At 57.8% G+C, this 14,862-nt stretch overlaps 1 protein-coding gene across 1 annotated transcript; it reads right to left on the bottom strand.

Moving 5' to 3' along the window:
- Positions 1–45: 45 nt before the first annotated feature.
- Positions 46–14,475, bottom strand: SHE (Src homology 2 domain containing E). Its single transcript, XM_047092744.1, has 6 exons — positions 13,987–14,475; positions 11,617–11,743; positions 4,303–4,596; positions 3,305–3,461; positions 2,500–2,619; positions 46–1,248 (listed from the first exon to the last, which is right to left on the bottom strand). Exons 1-6 carry the CDS (start codon positions 14,473–14,475, stop codon positions 1,062–1,064), a joined length of 1,374 nt encoding a protein of 457 aa, XP_046948700.1. The 3' UTR covers positions 46–1,061.
- Between the last annotated feature and the right edge of the window lie 387 nt (positions 14,476–14,862).

Below are 14,862 nucleotides of genomic sequence, written 5' to 3'. Positions count from 1 at the left end.
TAAGTTCCCAATAAACCATGAAGGTAAGCGGACTAGGAATATTAATTTAATATCTTCATAGGGAAACCTTGGTCTCTTTAGACATATTTTTATGCCGGGAGCTGGCCTGCTCTGCATAGCCCAGGAGACACTGCACGTTTCGGAGGGGAGCACGGGCAGTCACGTCCTAGGGACGGACGGAGAGAGGTACACATATGCACATACTTAGCATTTACTCCCAAACACAAAGCAAATCAAACTAGGGAGCAAATATTAAAAACCAGCCCCAACAGCCGAGATGCCCGAGGATGGAACGAAGGTACTCGGGTTCTGCAAAATCATCCAGCAAAAACCATCCAGCTCAAGGCTGCTGAGCTTTTCAAATTTTCAGACTTGTTGTGTATTTCATTCTAGAATTCAGAATTCAAACGATGCCAAGGCTTAATTTATACTGCTGATTCTTAAGTCAGGGGCGTCTTCCTGCCTGTGTGTGCTTCTGTGAATAATGATAAAAAAGTCCCCAGAGACTGAGAAAGCACAACTTTCTTAGAAGGCTGAGCAACAATCTTGTCAGAGTTGTGAATCTTCACGGACTCCACAGCTTTCTCCAGATCACCTGCTGTTCACTCATTTTCCACTCTTCGTCCGTTTCCCCAAAAAGGGGTCCGTAACCTGCGCTCCCTGGGCCCACGTGACCATTTTTATTGCCTCGTATTAATGCCAATCGCATTTTCGTTGGTTTGTTTAGAGACCAGGTCCTCCATGTGACAACTAGCACGTTTTTGGAAAACAATATTCCTGGACTCCTGACTCACCTTTCCTGAGAGTCTCCCCTCTCCAAAACAGAACACCTACCCCAGAGAGCGGAGGCAGCTGGTAAATCATGACTTCTCATTGTGGAAAAGCAACAGGTCAGCGACCGAGTGTCACGGAATGGATTCAGGACCCCAGGTTTTGCCTTCTGGACGGAGACTCACTTCGCACCAAGTCCCGGGGTGCGGTCCCCGCCTCGCCCCCCGGATGCTGGTTGGGCGCCGACGTCGCGGGAGGAGGGGCCTGGCCGGCGCTTTGCTGGCCGGACCTTAGTGCAGCTTGCTGTGCACGGGGTGCAGCAAGGTCATGTGTTCCGCCCCCTTGAAAGGCAACTTCTCGCTGGAGTAGTGGTGCACCACTTCAGGGACGCTGCCAAAGACTGCGCTCGTCTGGTCCAGCGTGTACTTGCTGTCTTTGGTCTGGGCCACTATGATGTGGACGCACCCTTGGCTAGTCCTGAAACGAGACAGAATCGAGGAGGAGATGGGACCGAGCGAGCCGGGGGTCGTCCCCCACGGACAACAATCCCGGCCAGGGTCACAGGCAGACGCGTTCTCACTCGTGCCGGGAACCGTTACAAACGCGAACAGAAACGTATCCCGCTCTCCAGGGGCTCTGGGAGGCTTCGAGGCCTCGGCCAAAGGTGGGTCAGACTTGGGCTGTCTGTCCGTAACACACAGGTCATCAGGGACTGGACCAAAAAAGACAAAAGGGGGGGAAAAAAAGCCCAGTCCCCAAATTGCCAGGCTAGTGCTTAAGCCGCTAAGGTGAGGTTTAAATCCCCTTTAAGCCCCCTCCTCGTCACGGGGCCAGGACGCGAGGTCCTTTCCTCCTTTCTTCCCCGCAGAGTAGGTGAAGAAGAAGAAGAAGAAGAAAAACCCAGTTTCCTCCTTCCTTCCCTCCCACCCCCCAAACTGGGAAGACTGTCCCTGGTTGAATAGGACGACAGCCGGCACCCAGGCCGAGATGTGCGCGCGAGCCCCGCATCAGGAACGCAGTGGCGCTGTTCCTGCCATTGTGTGTCTGCCGGCCGGCCCGCTCCGGGCCGCGTCGCCCGACCAGCCCAGCCTCTCTCCCTCCAGCCTGATTGTTTCAGGGGCTCCGCTTCCTCAGGAAGGAAATGCTGTTAGGGACTCTGACAATGATCCTCTAGCACTGGGCCCGCAGCCGCGAGAATTTCCATGACAGGAGCTCCGCTGGGCCAGAGCGAGCGCTCGGTTACGGTGGCGGTGGGGGGGGGGGGGTGGGGGGTGGGGGGACAGCCGGCCAGCGTCTCCCTCTTCCCCACGAGAAGCTGGTGTGCAACTGCAGTTGGCATTTTGACATCAAGGGACCTGATGTACTGAAGTCTCCAACACTAGGAAATAAAACAACTGAACCGTCCCACTGGAAATTCCTCTTCTGGTCGGGGATTTTCTCTCTGCCGGACCCACGGGGGGGCCTCGTGGGATCCGGTAGGGCGAGGCGGACACCGACCGACGGGTGAGAGCAGAGGCGCTCGCCGTCCCCGGAGATGCTGGCGCATCTACCCCAACCCAGCCCCGCGTTCCAGCCCCAGCCCTCACACCCCGTCGTCCGAGCCGGCGCACCCCTGCGCACCGCCTTCAAATTGTACCTCTTTGAAGAAGGCACCTGCCCGCGACGGGACAGGGCCGCGGGGCGCACCGCCCGCCTCCCGAGCAGAGCGCTCGCGGCCTCGGTACTCACTTCAGTGCGATGGTATACCTGCTGCTCCCGGACTCGCTGCTGCGGACCAGGTAGGCAGCTTCCCTGCAGGGCTGCAGCCGGCTCTCGGCCTCCGCACGGGTGATGGCGCCATGGTACCAACTGTAAAGGGGGCACCAACATCAGAGAACGAATCCGGACAGGGCCTCGCTCCATAAAATAGTATCATTTAAAATTTTCTTTTACTGTTTTTATTTACTTTTGAGAGAGAGAGAGAGAGAGAGAGAGAGAGAGAGAGAGAGACACGGAGGGAGAGCGGGAGAGGGGGAGAGAGAGAGGGAGACACAGGATCCGAAGCAGGCTCCGGGCTCCGAGCTGTCGGCACAGAGCCCGACGCGGGGCTCGAACTCACGGACCGCGAGGTCATGACCTGAGCCGAAGCCGGACGCTGAACCCGCTGAGCCCCCCAGGCGCCCCCAAAACATATCATTTGCAATGCGCTTCTGGTGGGAGCTGCATAGCCTGAACTAGATTCTGCTTCACGCTCAGAAGAGACGAGACACAGATTTGGGTAAACGTGGATCACAAAACGGATCAGGCGTGAGAGGGAGTTAACGGGGCTGGTGTCACTGAAGGGTTTTCAGTCCACACGGGTGAACGAAATTTGAAATCCGGCTCCGGGATGCAGTGCCCTTTCCGCTCTGCACAAATGCAACAGGCCTTGAAAACAGGTGTTCGTGAAGCCCCACCCACCAAGTATTCACGAGCAAAACCCATCGTGCAAAGCGCTCCCCCCGCCCGCAAAAGCTCCGGCCACCCTTCGTCCCCGAGTGCCGAAGAGACTCACGGCTGCTTCCCCAGCGGCAGGGCTGGGTCCACCTTCTCGCCCTCGCCGTGCTCGGAGGCGGCCGGCTTCAAGACCTTGGGGGTCCAGCTCTTCTGACGGGGGTGCGGCCTCACCGCGTCCTCCTTGACGGAAGGTCGCTCAGAGCCTTCAAACTGAACTGGAAAGAAGGCTCGTTTAACACGGAGGCCACAGGGGCGGCCGGGGCGGATGCCAAAGCGGCAGCCTCGCCTCGGGAAGGAAGCCCCCTGCGCCAGGGCTGACGCGTGCCGACCACCCAGGGTGGGGTGCGTCCCGGGGGCCTCCAGAGTGCGCCTAGCGTGTACTTCTAAAAACTTTCAGTAAATTTAGAATACAAGATAAGAGCGTATCATTCTAGGAAACCAAATAAGCCGCTTTTACTATGAAATAATACACAGATCAACCTGGAAACAGAAACTACGAACGGCGCCTTGGACGCTACGCCACCGGGGCCACACGGAGCAGAGACACGAACGAGCGACACGCAGCACAGCGGGTGGCCACGGGGTCGGCGGAAAACAGGACGGAAACCGAACTCCACTGAGCCTGCGGGTGGACCACACCGGCACCACCAGCCTGGCTTCGCTGGTGGAGGGAAAAAGACACCCCCGACTTTTCCCAATCCAAGGAAAAAGAGGCTGTCGGCCAAACAGAGGGAGACCACCTTTCACACCGAGCCCGATCGCCCGCGTCTCCTAAGCTATTCTGCACACTCGCGCCTCAAGGAGGGGCCCCTGCAGCGCACCGCACCCAGTGCTGCCGTTTCCTCAGTGGGACTTTCACCAGGCGTGAGGGGCGGCCCCGGGCAGGAGCCGCTCCCGACCTGACGGCTTGAGACGTGTGGGGACAGAGCAGTGGCCACGTGGGCGTTTCAAGCCACTGAAGGCACTTGGCGCCCAGAGTCTCGGGCCTCCGGGGCTCAGCCTCGCGTGGCCTTCCAGCCACATGAGATGTTCCCGGCGCCTGGGGGCAGCCCTCACCTGACAGGGCCCTGGCGATCTGCTCCTTCTTCCACTCCCAGGGCTGCTCGTACTCGGCCGCTGGCCTCTCGTCCCCCGCGGGCAGTCGTGTCCTCCGCTCCTCTGTCCTGGGGCCGCCGTCCGTGGGCTCGTAAGGCGTGTCATACAGCTGGGGGGGCTTCCCCAGGAGGTCCTTGGAGCTCCGTCTCTTGGCTGACGTCTCCGATTTCGTGCCGGTGTCGCCCGCCTCGCAGGGACCGTCCAGCAGCTGAAGAGCCTTCACCAAGGGATCCTTGGAACCTCGGCGTCGGATTTCTGGAAAACACCCGTACGTAAGACCTCGACGGCGGGGTGCCACGGAAGCCTCCTGCTGTCCGGGGAAGGCGGCAGAGAACAGCCACACTGCCTCCCGGCCCAGATGCGAAGGGGCCGCCTGTCCGTGCAAGGACCTACGGCTCCTCTCCGGGCACCCGGGCGGGCGCGCCATCCGGCCCGACAACCAGACATCACCTGAGGACAGGCATCTCGGGGCCACGTGCAGCCTGTGGAAGGAGAAATGGCCACAGGAGACCTGCCCCACAGCCCAGGGTCCACCTTCGTGGAGGGCTGAGACCACAGTATTTTAATAAAAGTCGACGGGCCGTTACATTCTGCACTGGGCCACACGCACTGAGGGAAGACAGTTACGTGTGCAGGACAGAGTTCCTGACTTCTAGGCGGTTTCAGAACACTGAGGAAGCTAGACACGTTCGCAAACAGTATGTGGCGGGCTAATAAGTAAAAACGACCACTAACGCCACGGACGGTGCACTCTGTGGCTTTCACAACAGCCCTGTGAGACGGGTACTGTGGTTTCCTAATGTTACAGAAGGGAAAGCTAGCCACAAACTCAAGGCAATTGTCCTCAGCAGCACGTGGCAAAGCCGGGACGCGCTGGACACACAAGCAGGAAGCTGGGTTCTGGAAGCCGTGCTCTCAGCCACTGCACGTGGACACACTCCCCGTGGAAGACGGGTTCACCTGACAGAGGAGGTCACGCCCAAGGGAGGAAGCTGCCTGAGGGGAGACAGGGAGGTGGGGACCGCAGAGGGCCTGTTCCCGGAGCGCGGAATTGACAGGGAAGTTCAAAGGACACAGGCAGGAGAGGGGAGACGGTGGGGGGCCGGACAGTGGGCACGCTGGGCTCCACACACACGAGTTTTATTTATTTACTTTTGAGAGAGAGCGCACACGCGCCGCGGGGAGGGACAGAGAGAGACACACGGAATCCAAAACAGGCTCCAGGCTTTGAGCTGTCAGCACAGAGCCCGACGTGAGGGCTGGAACGCACAAACCGTGAGATCAGGACCCGAGCCAAAGTTGGAGACTTAACCAGCTGAGCCCCCGAGGCGCCCCAGACACACGAGTTTTAAAGGCAAGGATACACAGTTCAGGTCGTTCTGGACGCGACTCAGCTTACGTTTTCTTAGCAGGTGATAACAATTACGTTCAAAACTAAGGATGCAAAAACCAAGCAGAAGCTACGAGCCACGTGGGAAGGAGCCAGGAGTGTCTGGGACCGACCAGCTCGAGGTCCAGAGGCCTCGGCAGGCGGCGTCTGGGCAGCCCGAGCCGGTGACGTGGACGCACCATGTGGTGGCTGCTCCGAACGCCCGCCGGGACGCCGCCAGGAGCCTTTCCAAGTGCGCACACCTCAGTCCGCCTGAACCCGCTCGGGGGCTCTCAACGGTCTGCGTACAAAGGGCCAGCTGCTCGGCCACGACCCCTCACGTGTGGAAACCTTACCCAGAGTCCCCTCCTCTCTCCTGCCCACCTCCCTTCCGAGTCACAGGTGCACGCTCACACACACGAAGGCTGTTAGTGCCGTGGGAACCCCGGAGACAAGGACAGGGTCAAAGGCAGAGCCGGGGCTCCCAGCTCAGGGTGGGTGGGGCGGTGCCTCCCCCCACCCCCCCCCCCCCGGCGTGCCCACAGGGGCGGAGAAGGGCCAGGTAAGTGGGAGGGTCGGACGACCACAACTAACGCGGGCACGGTGACACTCGGAGAAGAGTCACTGAAGGAGAGACTCGTATCACAGCGAGAGCAACAAATGAAACTTTGAAGGGCGAGTGACGGTCAGGACCACGGTGTCGGTTCCCAGGGCCCGGCCGCATCCGGCTCCAGCCCCGCGTGCGGGGGTCCGGGCGTAATGGGTCTGGGGTGTGGGGGTTCTCAGGGGAGGCTGAGCCTGAGGAGCACGGGCCCGCCTCCGGTCCCCGTGCCCCCCGTCCGAGCGCCTCCTGCCTGTCCCCGTCCTGGGGTTCTCCTGGAGCCAAGCCCTCCGTGTCCGAGCAAGCAGGCTCCGGCTCTGGGGCCGGGACGGGCGCTGGCGCAGGTGCGTCTCCATCCAAGCCTCTCGACCTTCAATACCGCGCCTCGTTTTCACTGCTCTAGATGAAATTATGGGGAACAACATCCCCACTCCGTTCCTGGTTCAGTGAAGATCGGGCTGGAATTTTTTTAAAACAACGTTTCTATAGAGCTAAGAAGAAGGAAAGAGAAGGCAGGACGGAATTCAAAGCATGAACCTAGAAACCGTAAGTTTCTGACCAAACCCCAGGCTTACCGTCAGTTTAGACGGTGACCCTGCCCCAGGTCCTCGCCTCAGCTCAGCCCTGCCCACAAGGAAATCTCAGTGCCTGTGCTGAAATGATGTCAATGATCAGGGTCTCGAGTGAGGCCGGGGCACACGGAGTCCCTGGGAAGCGCTCCTTCCCGGGTGGCCCGGGGGGCGGGGAGATCCGAGAAGCACCATTTAATTAGGGGAAACGAGGGCCTGAGCGGTGGCCCTGCGAGGGAGTCGCCCTGCACTCCATTCCGGCACCTGCTGCCCCCAGCCTGAGGCGCCATAGAAACAGAAACAATCACCCAGCAGGCCGACCTTCCCGCTGGAGAACAGCCCTGACGTGCAGGGCTGGCTCCGGGAGGAAACGGGCCTGAGAAGGAGGAAACGGCGAGAGGAAGCTACGCCCCGGCCCTGCTGATAGAGGCCTTTACCTCGGACAACAGACCTCGGGGCCTGCAGATCCACCCCACCCTCCAGGCTGCCCGCCCTGGCTCAACGGCTCAGGACCAGGAACAGGCCCAGGACTTTCCTTCACTAAGTGCAGTGCAACTGGCGGTGAACAGTCCGCTACGCGGGTCCAGAACTCCCTGTGAAGGTGCAACTCTCTCTCCAGAGTGTCTAAATAACGGCCGAATTTACTGGACGTGCGCGCACTAGGCGCGTTACAGCAGCACGTCCGTGAGGCCCGGTGAGCGGCGATACACAGGTCAGCCCCTTCTCGCAGGGACGTAGACGAGGCCGCGTGGCCTCAGTGGACCTGGGCACTGCATGCTCACTCTGTGCCCCAAAGATTTCATGCAGAATGTTCACAACATTTCTGTAACGCACCTGTCCCCCAACCCATCTCCCAATGCCTTCAAATACGCTTACAAACTGTTTTCCCCTCAAAGATGTTTTTAGGCACAGGTTTTATTAGTGCTCAAGCTTTTGATTTAAAATGATTTGAATATTTTAGGGGCACCCGGGGGCTCGGTCAGTTAAATGTCCGACGTCGGCTCAGGTCATGATCTCGCGGTCTGGGAGTTCGAGCCCCACGTCAAGCTCTGTGCTGACAGCTCAGAGCCTGGAGCCTGCTTCGGATTCTGTGTCTCCCTCTCTCCTTGCCCCTCCCCCGCTCACGCTCTGTCTCTTAAAAAAAAAAACAAAAAACTAAGTAAAAATAAAAATGCAAAAAAAAAATAAATAAAGGAACATGGAAATAAAAAACTTAAAAACCTAAGTTAAAAAACTTAAAAAGATAAAATGATTTGAATATTTCCCTATCAAATAAGTCTAAATACCTGAACAAAAGCACATAAAATTGAGGAACCCTGAACTTTAGGTTTCACAAGTAAAGTATAGGCAAATTAGATAAATCAAAGTCTTCTATTTTTGTTTTTTTCCAGAATGGATTTTTAAAAATGTTTACTCATGTTTGAGAGACAGAGAGAGAAAAAGAGAAAGAGAGAGAGAGCACGAGCAGAGGAGGGGCAGAGAGAGAGGGAGACACAGAATCCGAAGCAGGCTCCAGGCTCCGAGCTGTCAGCACAGAGCCCGACGCGGGGCTCAAACTCACAAACCAGATCGTGACCTGAGCCGAAGTCGGACACTCAACTGACTGAGCCACCCAGGCACCCCTCCATAGAGGGTTTAATGGACACCCCAACAATGAGGCTCTCCTTCAGATTTGACTATTCAGGGGCACCTGGCTGGCTCAGGTGGTGGAGTGAGTGACTCTTGACCTTGGGGTCGTGAGTTCAAGCCCCACAGTGAGCACAAAACTTAGGCAGACAGGTACTGACCAGTGCAGGTGAATAGCCTGGTGCCTCCGCTCTCCCGCCGAGCCACGCAGACACGTTGCTGAATGGTTCCAAACTCTCGTGTCCTCACTGCCGGCCAGACTTCCAACACCACTGCACGGGCTGCGGGGTTGGCCAGGTAACTCGTGGGCCGGGCACCAGAGCACCACCACTGGAAGCAGTTCCCACACGGAACGCGGGCGGTCTCGGGGATGAACACCCTTCCTGGGCTAAAGGTTTCACTTGAACGCATCGTGCTAAATCAGCTAGAATATTTCTGCCAATTATGTAGCTAAAATGTTGCTGTCACCTTAGCCGAACGACGGAGAGACTGACGCCGATACCACCGTTCGTAATCTAACTTTTTTGAACAATCCTTGGGTACGTCTAAGGGAGGATTTATTTATAAACTTCACTTGCGTTCAATGACACGTTTTCTTGTCTGCTGGTGTCGGGTCTGTCTGCCTCTTGGGAGGCGAGGTCAGTCCATAAGGACACGGGTCACGTGGTCTTGTTTCTGGTAAGCCCGGAGCCCAGCACGGGGCCAGGCTCGAGTACTTGCCTGAGAAGCACTTGCTGGAGGTGCTGACATCTCAAAGGGCGTTAACGCCGGGCGCGGTCCCGCCATCTCACAGGACAGCAAGGACAGGGGCTGGTGTCCTCACCATCTCCTGAAAATGTGAAACTAAAGAAAATTCTCTAACGTTTTTCAAGAAAAAGGAGCCGTTTCTGAGATTGCACAGGACAACCAAGCACATAAGGACCAAACTGAACAAAAAGGCAGAAGGTTTAAAAAAAAAAAAAAAAACCAGCAGCAAATCTTTTATTTCCAGCTTCCGATAAACTCACTTCCTGTTATTCCGTCCAGCTGTGAAGCCCACGGGTAGAATCAGAGGTATATTCTCTGCACTGACTGACAAGGTGTTTTGATACACGTTTTAAATGAGGTTTTAAAATTCACGGATTTTCTTAAGACAAAATAAGCTACTAATATTGAACAGTTAGTAATTTAAATGTTTAGTAAGTTTGAATTTATTCTCCAATTGGATATATTAATCTTGTACTCCTAAATAAACGTACTCACATAAACTGTAGAACAGAGCCTGGCACTTAATACTTGAATATTAAATGTTAGCTATCGTTATGACGTTTATTTCATGTTGGACAATTCTGATTTTTCAATACAACCTTCTTTATGAGCCTGAGCGGAAAGGTGCCTCACTTATGAGTAAGATTTAAAAAACAATTAATGTTTATTTATCTTTGAAGGAGAGAGACACAGAGAACAAGCACGGGAGGGGCAGAGAGAGAGGGAGACACAGAATCCGAAGCGGACTCCAGGTTCCGAGCTGTCAGCACAGAGCCCGACGCGGGGCTCGAACCCACGAACTGCGAGATCACGACCCGAGCTGAAGTCAGACGCTTAACCGACTGAGCCGCCCAGGCGCCCCAATTATGTGTAAAATTTAAAGTGCTTTTCCTACGTCATTTCAAACGTGTCCCGAGGCCACGTGGTGGGGGAAGCTGACCACCCGACCCGGAGGAGATCTAGGCGCTAATTTCTGCTCTGTCTCTTACAAAGTCAGAATCTCTGATTCTGTAAAAGGGGAAAGGGCTGGGGTCTCTGAGCACAGTCCTGTGGGGATCATGGCATTTTCCTATCGTTAGTGTGGCTCCACAAATACCGACTGGGGACAAGTACAGATAAACTACCTATTCTGGTTAAAGAGAAAGAAACGAATAAAAACCAAAAAGACAAAAGAAAGAAATCAAAATTAAGCCTTAAAAAAAAAATCTTTTCCCTCAATTTTATGTAAATCTTTTCCTCTATTCCTTTCAAGCCTCTGATATTTTTTAAAATTCTGACTAAGTTCATTTTCACTTCCTTTCATTCACAGATTTCATTAGAGGTCACAGTCCAGTGACCTTCGGGGTCGCAGCCCGGCCAGGGTACACCCTCCCCAAAGCGCAGCCTTATCTCTGTAAGCAGGCAAACAGGACGCGGCCCCCCTTTCCTGCTGTAGCTCATTTTCATCCTGAAGCCTGTCTTGACCCGTCCAGGGTGCCGGCTTCCCTGTGCTCCCCCCTCCGGGCCGTGGCTCCGCGCCTGGGCTGCCGGCTTCCCAGTCTGTCCCGAAACGGGAGCCACAGGCTCTGCGTGTGGCCCACGCGTCCCTCCCCAGGCACGAAGCGCCCAAACAAGGGTGCCTGGGGTCAGCCCTTAGAAACACATTTTTCCTTACGGATTAAAGAGCATTTAGGGGAAAACGGTGAATAGGTTATTTTACTTTAAGTTTCACAAATAAATCTAAACAACCAGCTCATATTATTTTTAAGTATCACTTACAGGAAATTGAGACAACCGTGAATAAAAGGGCAAAGTTGGGTGCTGGAGACGACAGGGACTGCATAGCTCACACGTTAGCTCTGCCCGCGACGTCACGGGAGCAGCGGACTGTGGTTTCGGGAGGTCTGAGCCACACGGCCTGGCTCACAACAGTGACTGGTGGTTAATTTTTTGCTCCCACGCTGCAGAGCTTGTCGAGAGATCAACCTTCTGCTGTGACACAGGGGACCGTGTCACGTCCGTGCTTTCTAACCACGTGAAATCCTCGAGGTGTGTTTCAGTCCCTGGGAGAGATCCCTGACCCCCCTCGCGAGCGTCAAAGCGGCCAAGAAATGCATGTCAACCACCTCAACCCTGAAGGGCACGACCTGAGCACATCTGCAAACTCACAAGTGTCACTTTGCACAGAATTAGAAAGATGTTAAAGACTCTGCAGACCCTAAAGCCGAAAGATACGAAACCATAAAGACAGTGAACCAGATACTTTGAGCTTGCTTTTGTTTCCGACTTCTGTTTTCCTGGTCAACAGACCCGATGGAACCGCATCACCTGCCCCCCAAGCACAGGTTAGCGCCTCTCGCCCGCCCGGCGCTCTGCCCACAAACCTGTTATCATCTGCTGTGCGTCATAGGGCTCCATGTACCCGTCATTCTCTCCCACTCTCTCTGCGTCCCTCTGACCTTTTGTCCGCGTGGCATCGTAAGGATCAGCGTAGTCTTCTAAAATGATGACCTTAAAAGAACCAGAGAGGAGAGCTGCCGGGGGTGATCACACACCAGGCGGCCATGGGATCAAAACCTACTGAAAATCTGCAGAGCCAGAAAGATCCCCAGCCAGTTCCGAATGGATCTGGTCGTGCTGGATCGTGTCACAGGTGGACAGCCATGTGATCTGTCGGTGGCAAAACTGACCGGCAACAAGTCACCCAAACCTTGCTCGACCCCAAGCTCGTCTCGAGGTCTGCTGTCTCCCCAGGCGGTGACGCATTTGCTGGTGGAAGACAGAGGTGACTGTTGGACTGGTCTAGCACCTTCCCTCTGACTTTGGTCCTTAATGCCAATCTGGTGGGCGACACAGGCGAAAGTCAGCCAGTCGCCCAGTGAGCACTGAGCGTCCACCGGCACCGGCGAGGCGCTGTGACGGAACCAAGTGGAACCAAGCCTGGGTCTCGTCCTTCAGCGATCTGGAACCTCCGAAGAGAAGGCTTCAGAAGTCTGAGACGCGGTCAGAACTGAACAGCACTGGGGAGGTCTAGGTTCCATAACTCACAGGCACACAGGTCTCCCCAAGCGACAGAGTTCTGGTCCGTACTTGGCACAAAAACATCTAATCTTCCAAAACCAGAAAGGTGCCCGGAGAGGTGGCGTGTGTGATGGGTTCTAGGCTGCAGTTGCTGGCTGACGACACGGGAGGTTCGGGGACCACGCGGGAGGTTTGGGGACCGGAGCCTGACAGGCTCTTTCTTCTCAGGGGGGAACAGTTTTGCAGGGAGAGTGGGGGGGACAAAAAGCACAGCCCCTGCCCTATTGTCAGTGTGGCTCCAGAGTAAACAGCTGGGACCGTGTAAGCTACCTGCTCCAGCGGAAGAGAAAGAGGGGAATAAGAACCAAAAGGCAAAGGAAGGTGAATCCAACTAAGGGGAGGCCCCAGACCCGCTACGGTCTCTGATCGCATCAGAACTCGCGGCAGGGAATCGCTTGGGCCGGCAGGGAAAGTGACACCAAGAGGGAGAGACGAGGAGGGCGGGGGCCGCCTGCCTGGAGGAGGCGGCCTGAGAAACTCGGGGCATCCAGAAGGGAGGCCCTCGCACCGCTGCACAGCACCCCCGTCTCCGTCCTCTCACTGCCCGCCACGCGAGCCCCATTCCCGGGAACACAGACGACTCGGCCCTCGGCCCTCGGCTGCAAGGCGCTTCCCGTCAAGTCCAACGGTCAGGGGCACCACTGGCTAACAGCTGGGTCCTTGATCATCTTTCCACCTGGTCCCCACCCCCGTGCCCGGCGCCAGAGGCAAGCTGTGAGTGTCTGTGGGAGGAATGAGTGGGGGGATGAACAGAGTGCCCGGGGCAGACGCACGGCATGGGCTCCGGGCTCCTGACTGCGGCCTGCCTGGCCGCAAGAGAAAGTTCAAGTTCCCATGACGGGAAGTGACAGCCTGGGCTGGGGGCTGAGCTCTTCTCTTCCTTTCCACACAGAAGGGTGGGTTTAAAAAACAAGCAAACAAAACCCCAACTCATCGCTGTAAGAATGGAGGGGGTCTCCTCACAGGGTCCCTCTCCGTTAAGCGCCTCACAAGGGTCAGCGCCCAGAAGCCCTGGGGGGGGGGGTCCGAGAAGCAGGAAACACCTTCCCTCCCAGGCTGTGATTTCCTCACGGGCGTTTCCGGGTCCCACTCTACCCTCCGCAGCCCCTGGAGCCCTGCGCCCCTCGTGCTACGCGCGGCTGCACATCACACGTTCACGGAATGAACGAAAGGGCTGCAATCTTGGGGTGCTGGGTGAACTGTGCCTGGAACTTCCAAACCAGCAGACGGGCTGGGGCGTGCGGTCTGCCTGTTCCCCAGGTTCTGAAACCCGTTACCTGAGGGGCGCAGACCATAAACGTCTGAACGCGTCTAGCTTTGCACATCCCCCCGGGTTTAAAATCACAGCACATCTATAAGGGGGTCACATTCAACAAAGCAGGAAGGTCTCGTTCAGTTACTCTCCCAAACTGCCAACAAAATTAAACGGAGAGCACGTTCCCGCAAAGTTCCCTCTCCTGAAAACGAAGATTTTCTCAAGGCGATAAAAAGGCCGAAACGACTTTAAATGGTGTCTTAACCGTCCCCAGATGTCGGGGGGGAGCCCCCCTCGCCCGCCCCGCGCGCGCCCGCCCCGCGGCCTAGAGGAGCCTCGCGCCCGGCAGGTGCTCCGCGCTCCCTTCGCCGTCTCGCTTCTGCAGGGACAGGTGGTCCCAGGGAGGCCGCATTCTTACCGTGTCTTGCTGCCTCACGACCTTGCCCTTGTCCGGTTCGGGGCCCAGGGGGGCAGGGGAAGAGGACGCGGAGGAAGAGGCGCTGGAGCTGGGGCTGCTACTGCCGCCGCCGCCGCCGCAGTTCTTCTCCTGCGCGTCCACCTTGATGAGCCTGCTGATGTAGGTGCTGCAGCCCGCGCTCCTGGCCACGCCCCGGTGCGGCTCGTCCTCGGCGGCCCGCGAGTTCTTGCGGCCCTTGCCCGCGGCGGCCTGGATCAGGCCCTGCAGGCTGTCCCGGGGCGGCCGGCTGTCCCTGGGGGCGCCGCCGCCGCCGCCGGCCCGGCCGCTCCCCAGCTCGGCCGCCGAGTTCTTGCGGCCCTTGCCGGGGGCCGGCGCGGCGCCGCCCGCCTCCGAGTTCTTGCGCAGTCGGCCGCCGCCGCCACCGGGCCGGGCGCGCTCGGACGCCGTCTTCAGGTTCAGCGGAAACTCCTTGAACCACCGCGCCGCCATGGGGGGGGCCCGCGGGGCAGGCGGCCGAGGGGCGCGGCGCACTCGCGGAGGGGCGCCAGGGGTCGCGGCCGCCGCATTCCCCGGGGCTGCTCCGCGTCCCCAGCCGGCCGGCGCGCAGCCCGGCGGGGCGGGGCGGGGGCCCGGGCCCGGGCCCTGCGGGGCGTCCCTGCTCTTCCCTCCCCACCACCCCCGCGGCGGGACAGCCCTGCCCACGCTCGCCGGGGCGACAGGGGACGGCGCCGCGACCGACCGGGGGACCGACGACAGGCCGCCCACCCTCGGCGCGCCCCTCCCTCGGCGGCTGGCGCCTCCCGCCCAGATCCGCCGGGGTCGGCGCCTGCGCCCGGGGCGGGGAGGAGGGAGGGGGGGGAGGAGAGGGGGCGCACG

The sequence above is a fragment of the Lynx rufus genome, unplaced genomic scaffold (assembly GCF_022079265.1).
Source record: "Lynx rufus isolate CCGP_SWC_20201006 ecotype Redwood Valley unplaced genomic scaffold, mLynRuf1.p SCAF_31, whole genome shotgun sequence".
NCBI lineage: Eukaryota > Metazoa > Chordata > Mammalia > Carnivora > Felidae > Lynx > Lynx rufus.
Note: the sequence above shows the minus strand (reverse complement) of the source record. Positions and strands in the feature narration are given on the sequence as shown.

Coding starts and splice junctions, on each gene's coding strand:
- SHE (XM_047092744.1), bottom strand. CDS start 14,475: ATGGCGGCGCGGTGGTTCAAGGAGTTTCCGCTGAACCTGAAGACGGCG. Junction 11,744..13,986: donor TCGTGAGGCAGCAAGACACG/GTAAGAATGCGG, acceptor GGTTCTTTTAAG/GTCATCATTTTAGAAGACTA. Junction 1,249..2,499: donor AGGTATACCATCGCACTGAA/GTGAGTACCGAG, acceptor GTCTCGTTTCAG/GACTAGCCAAGGGTGCGTCC.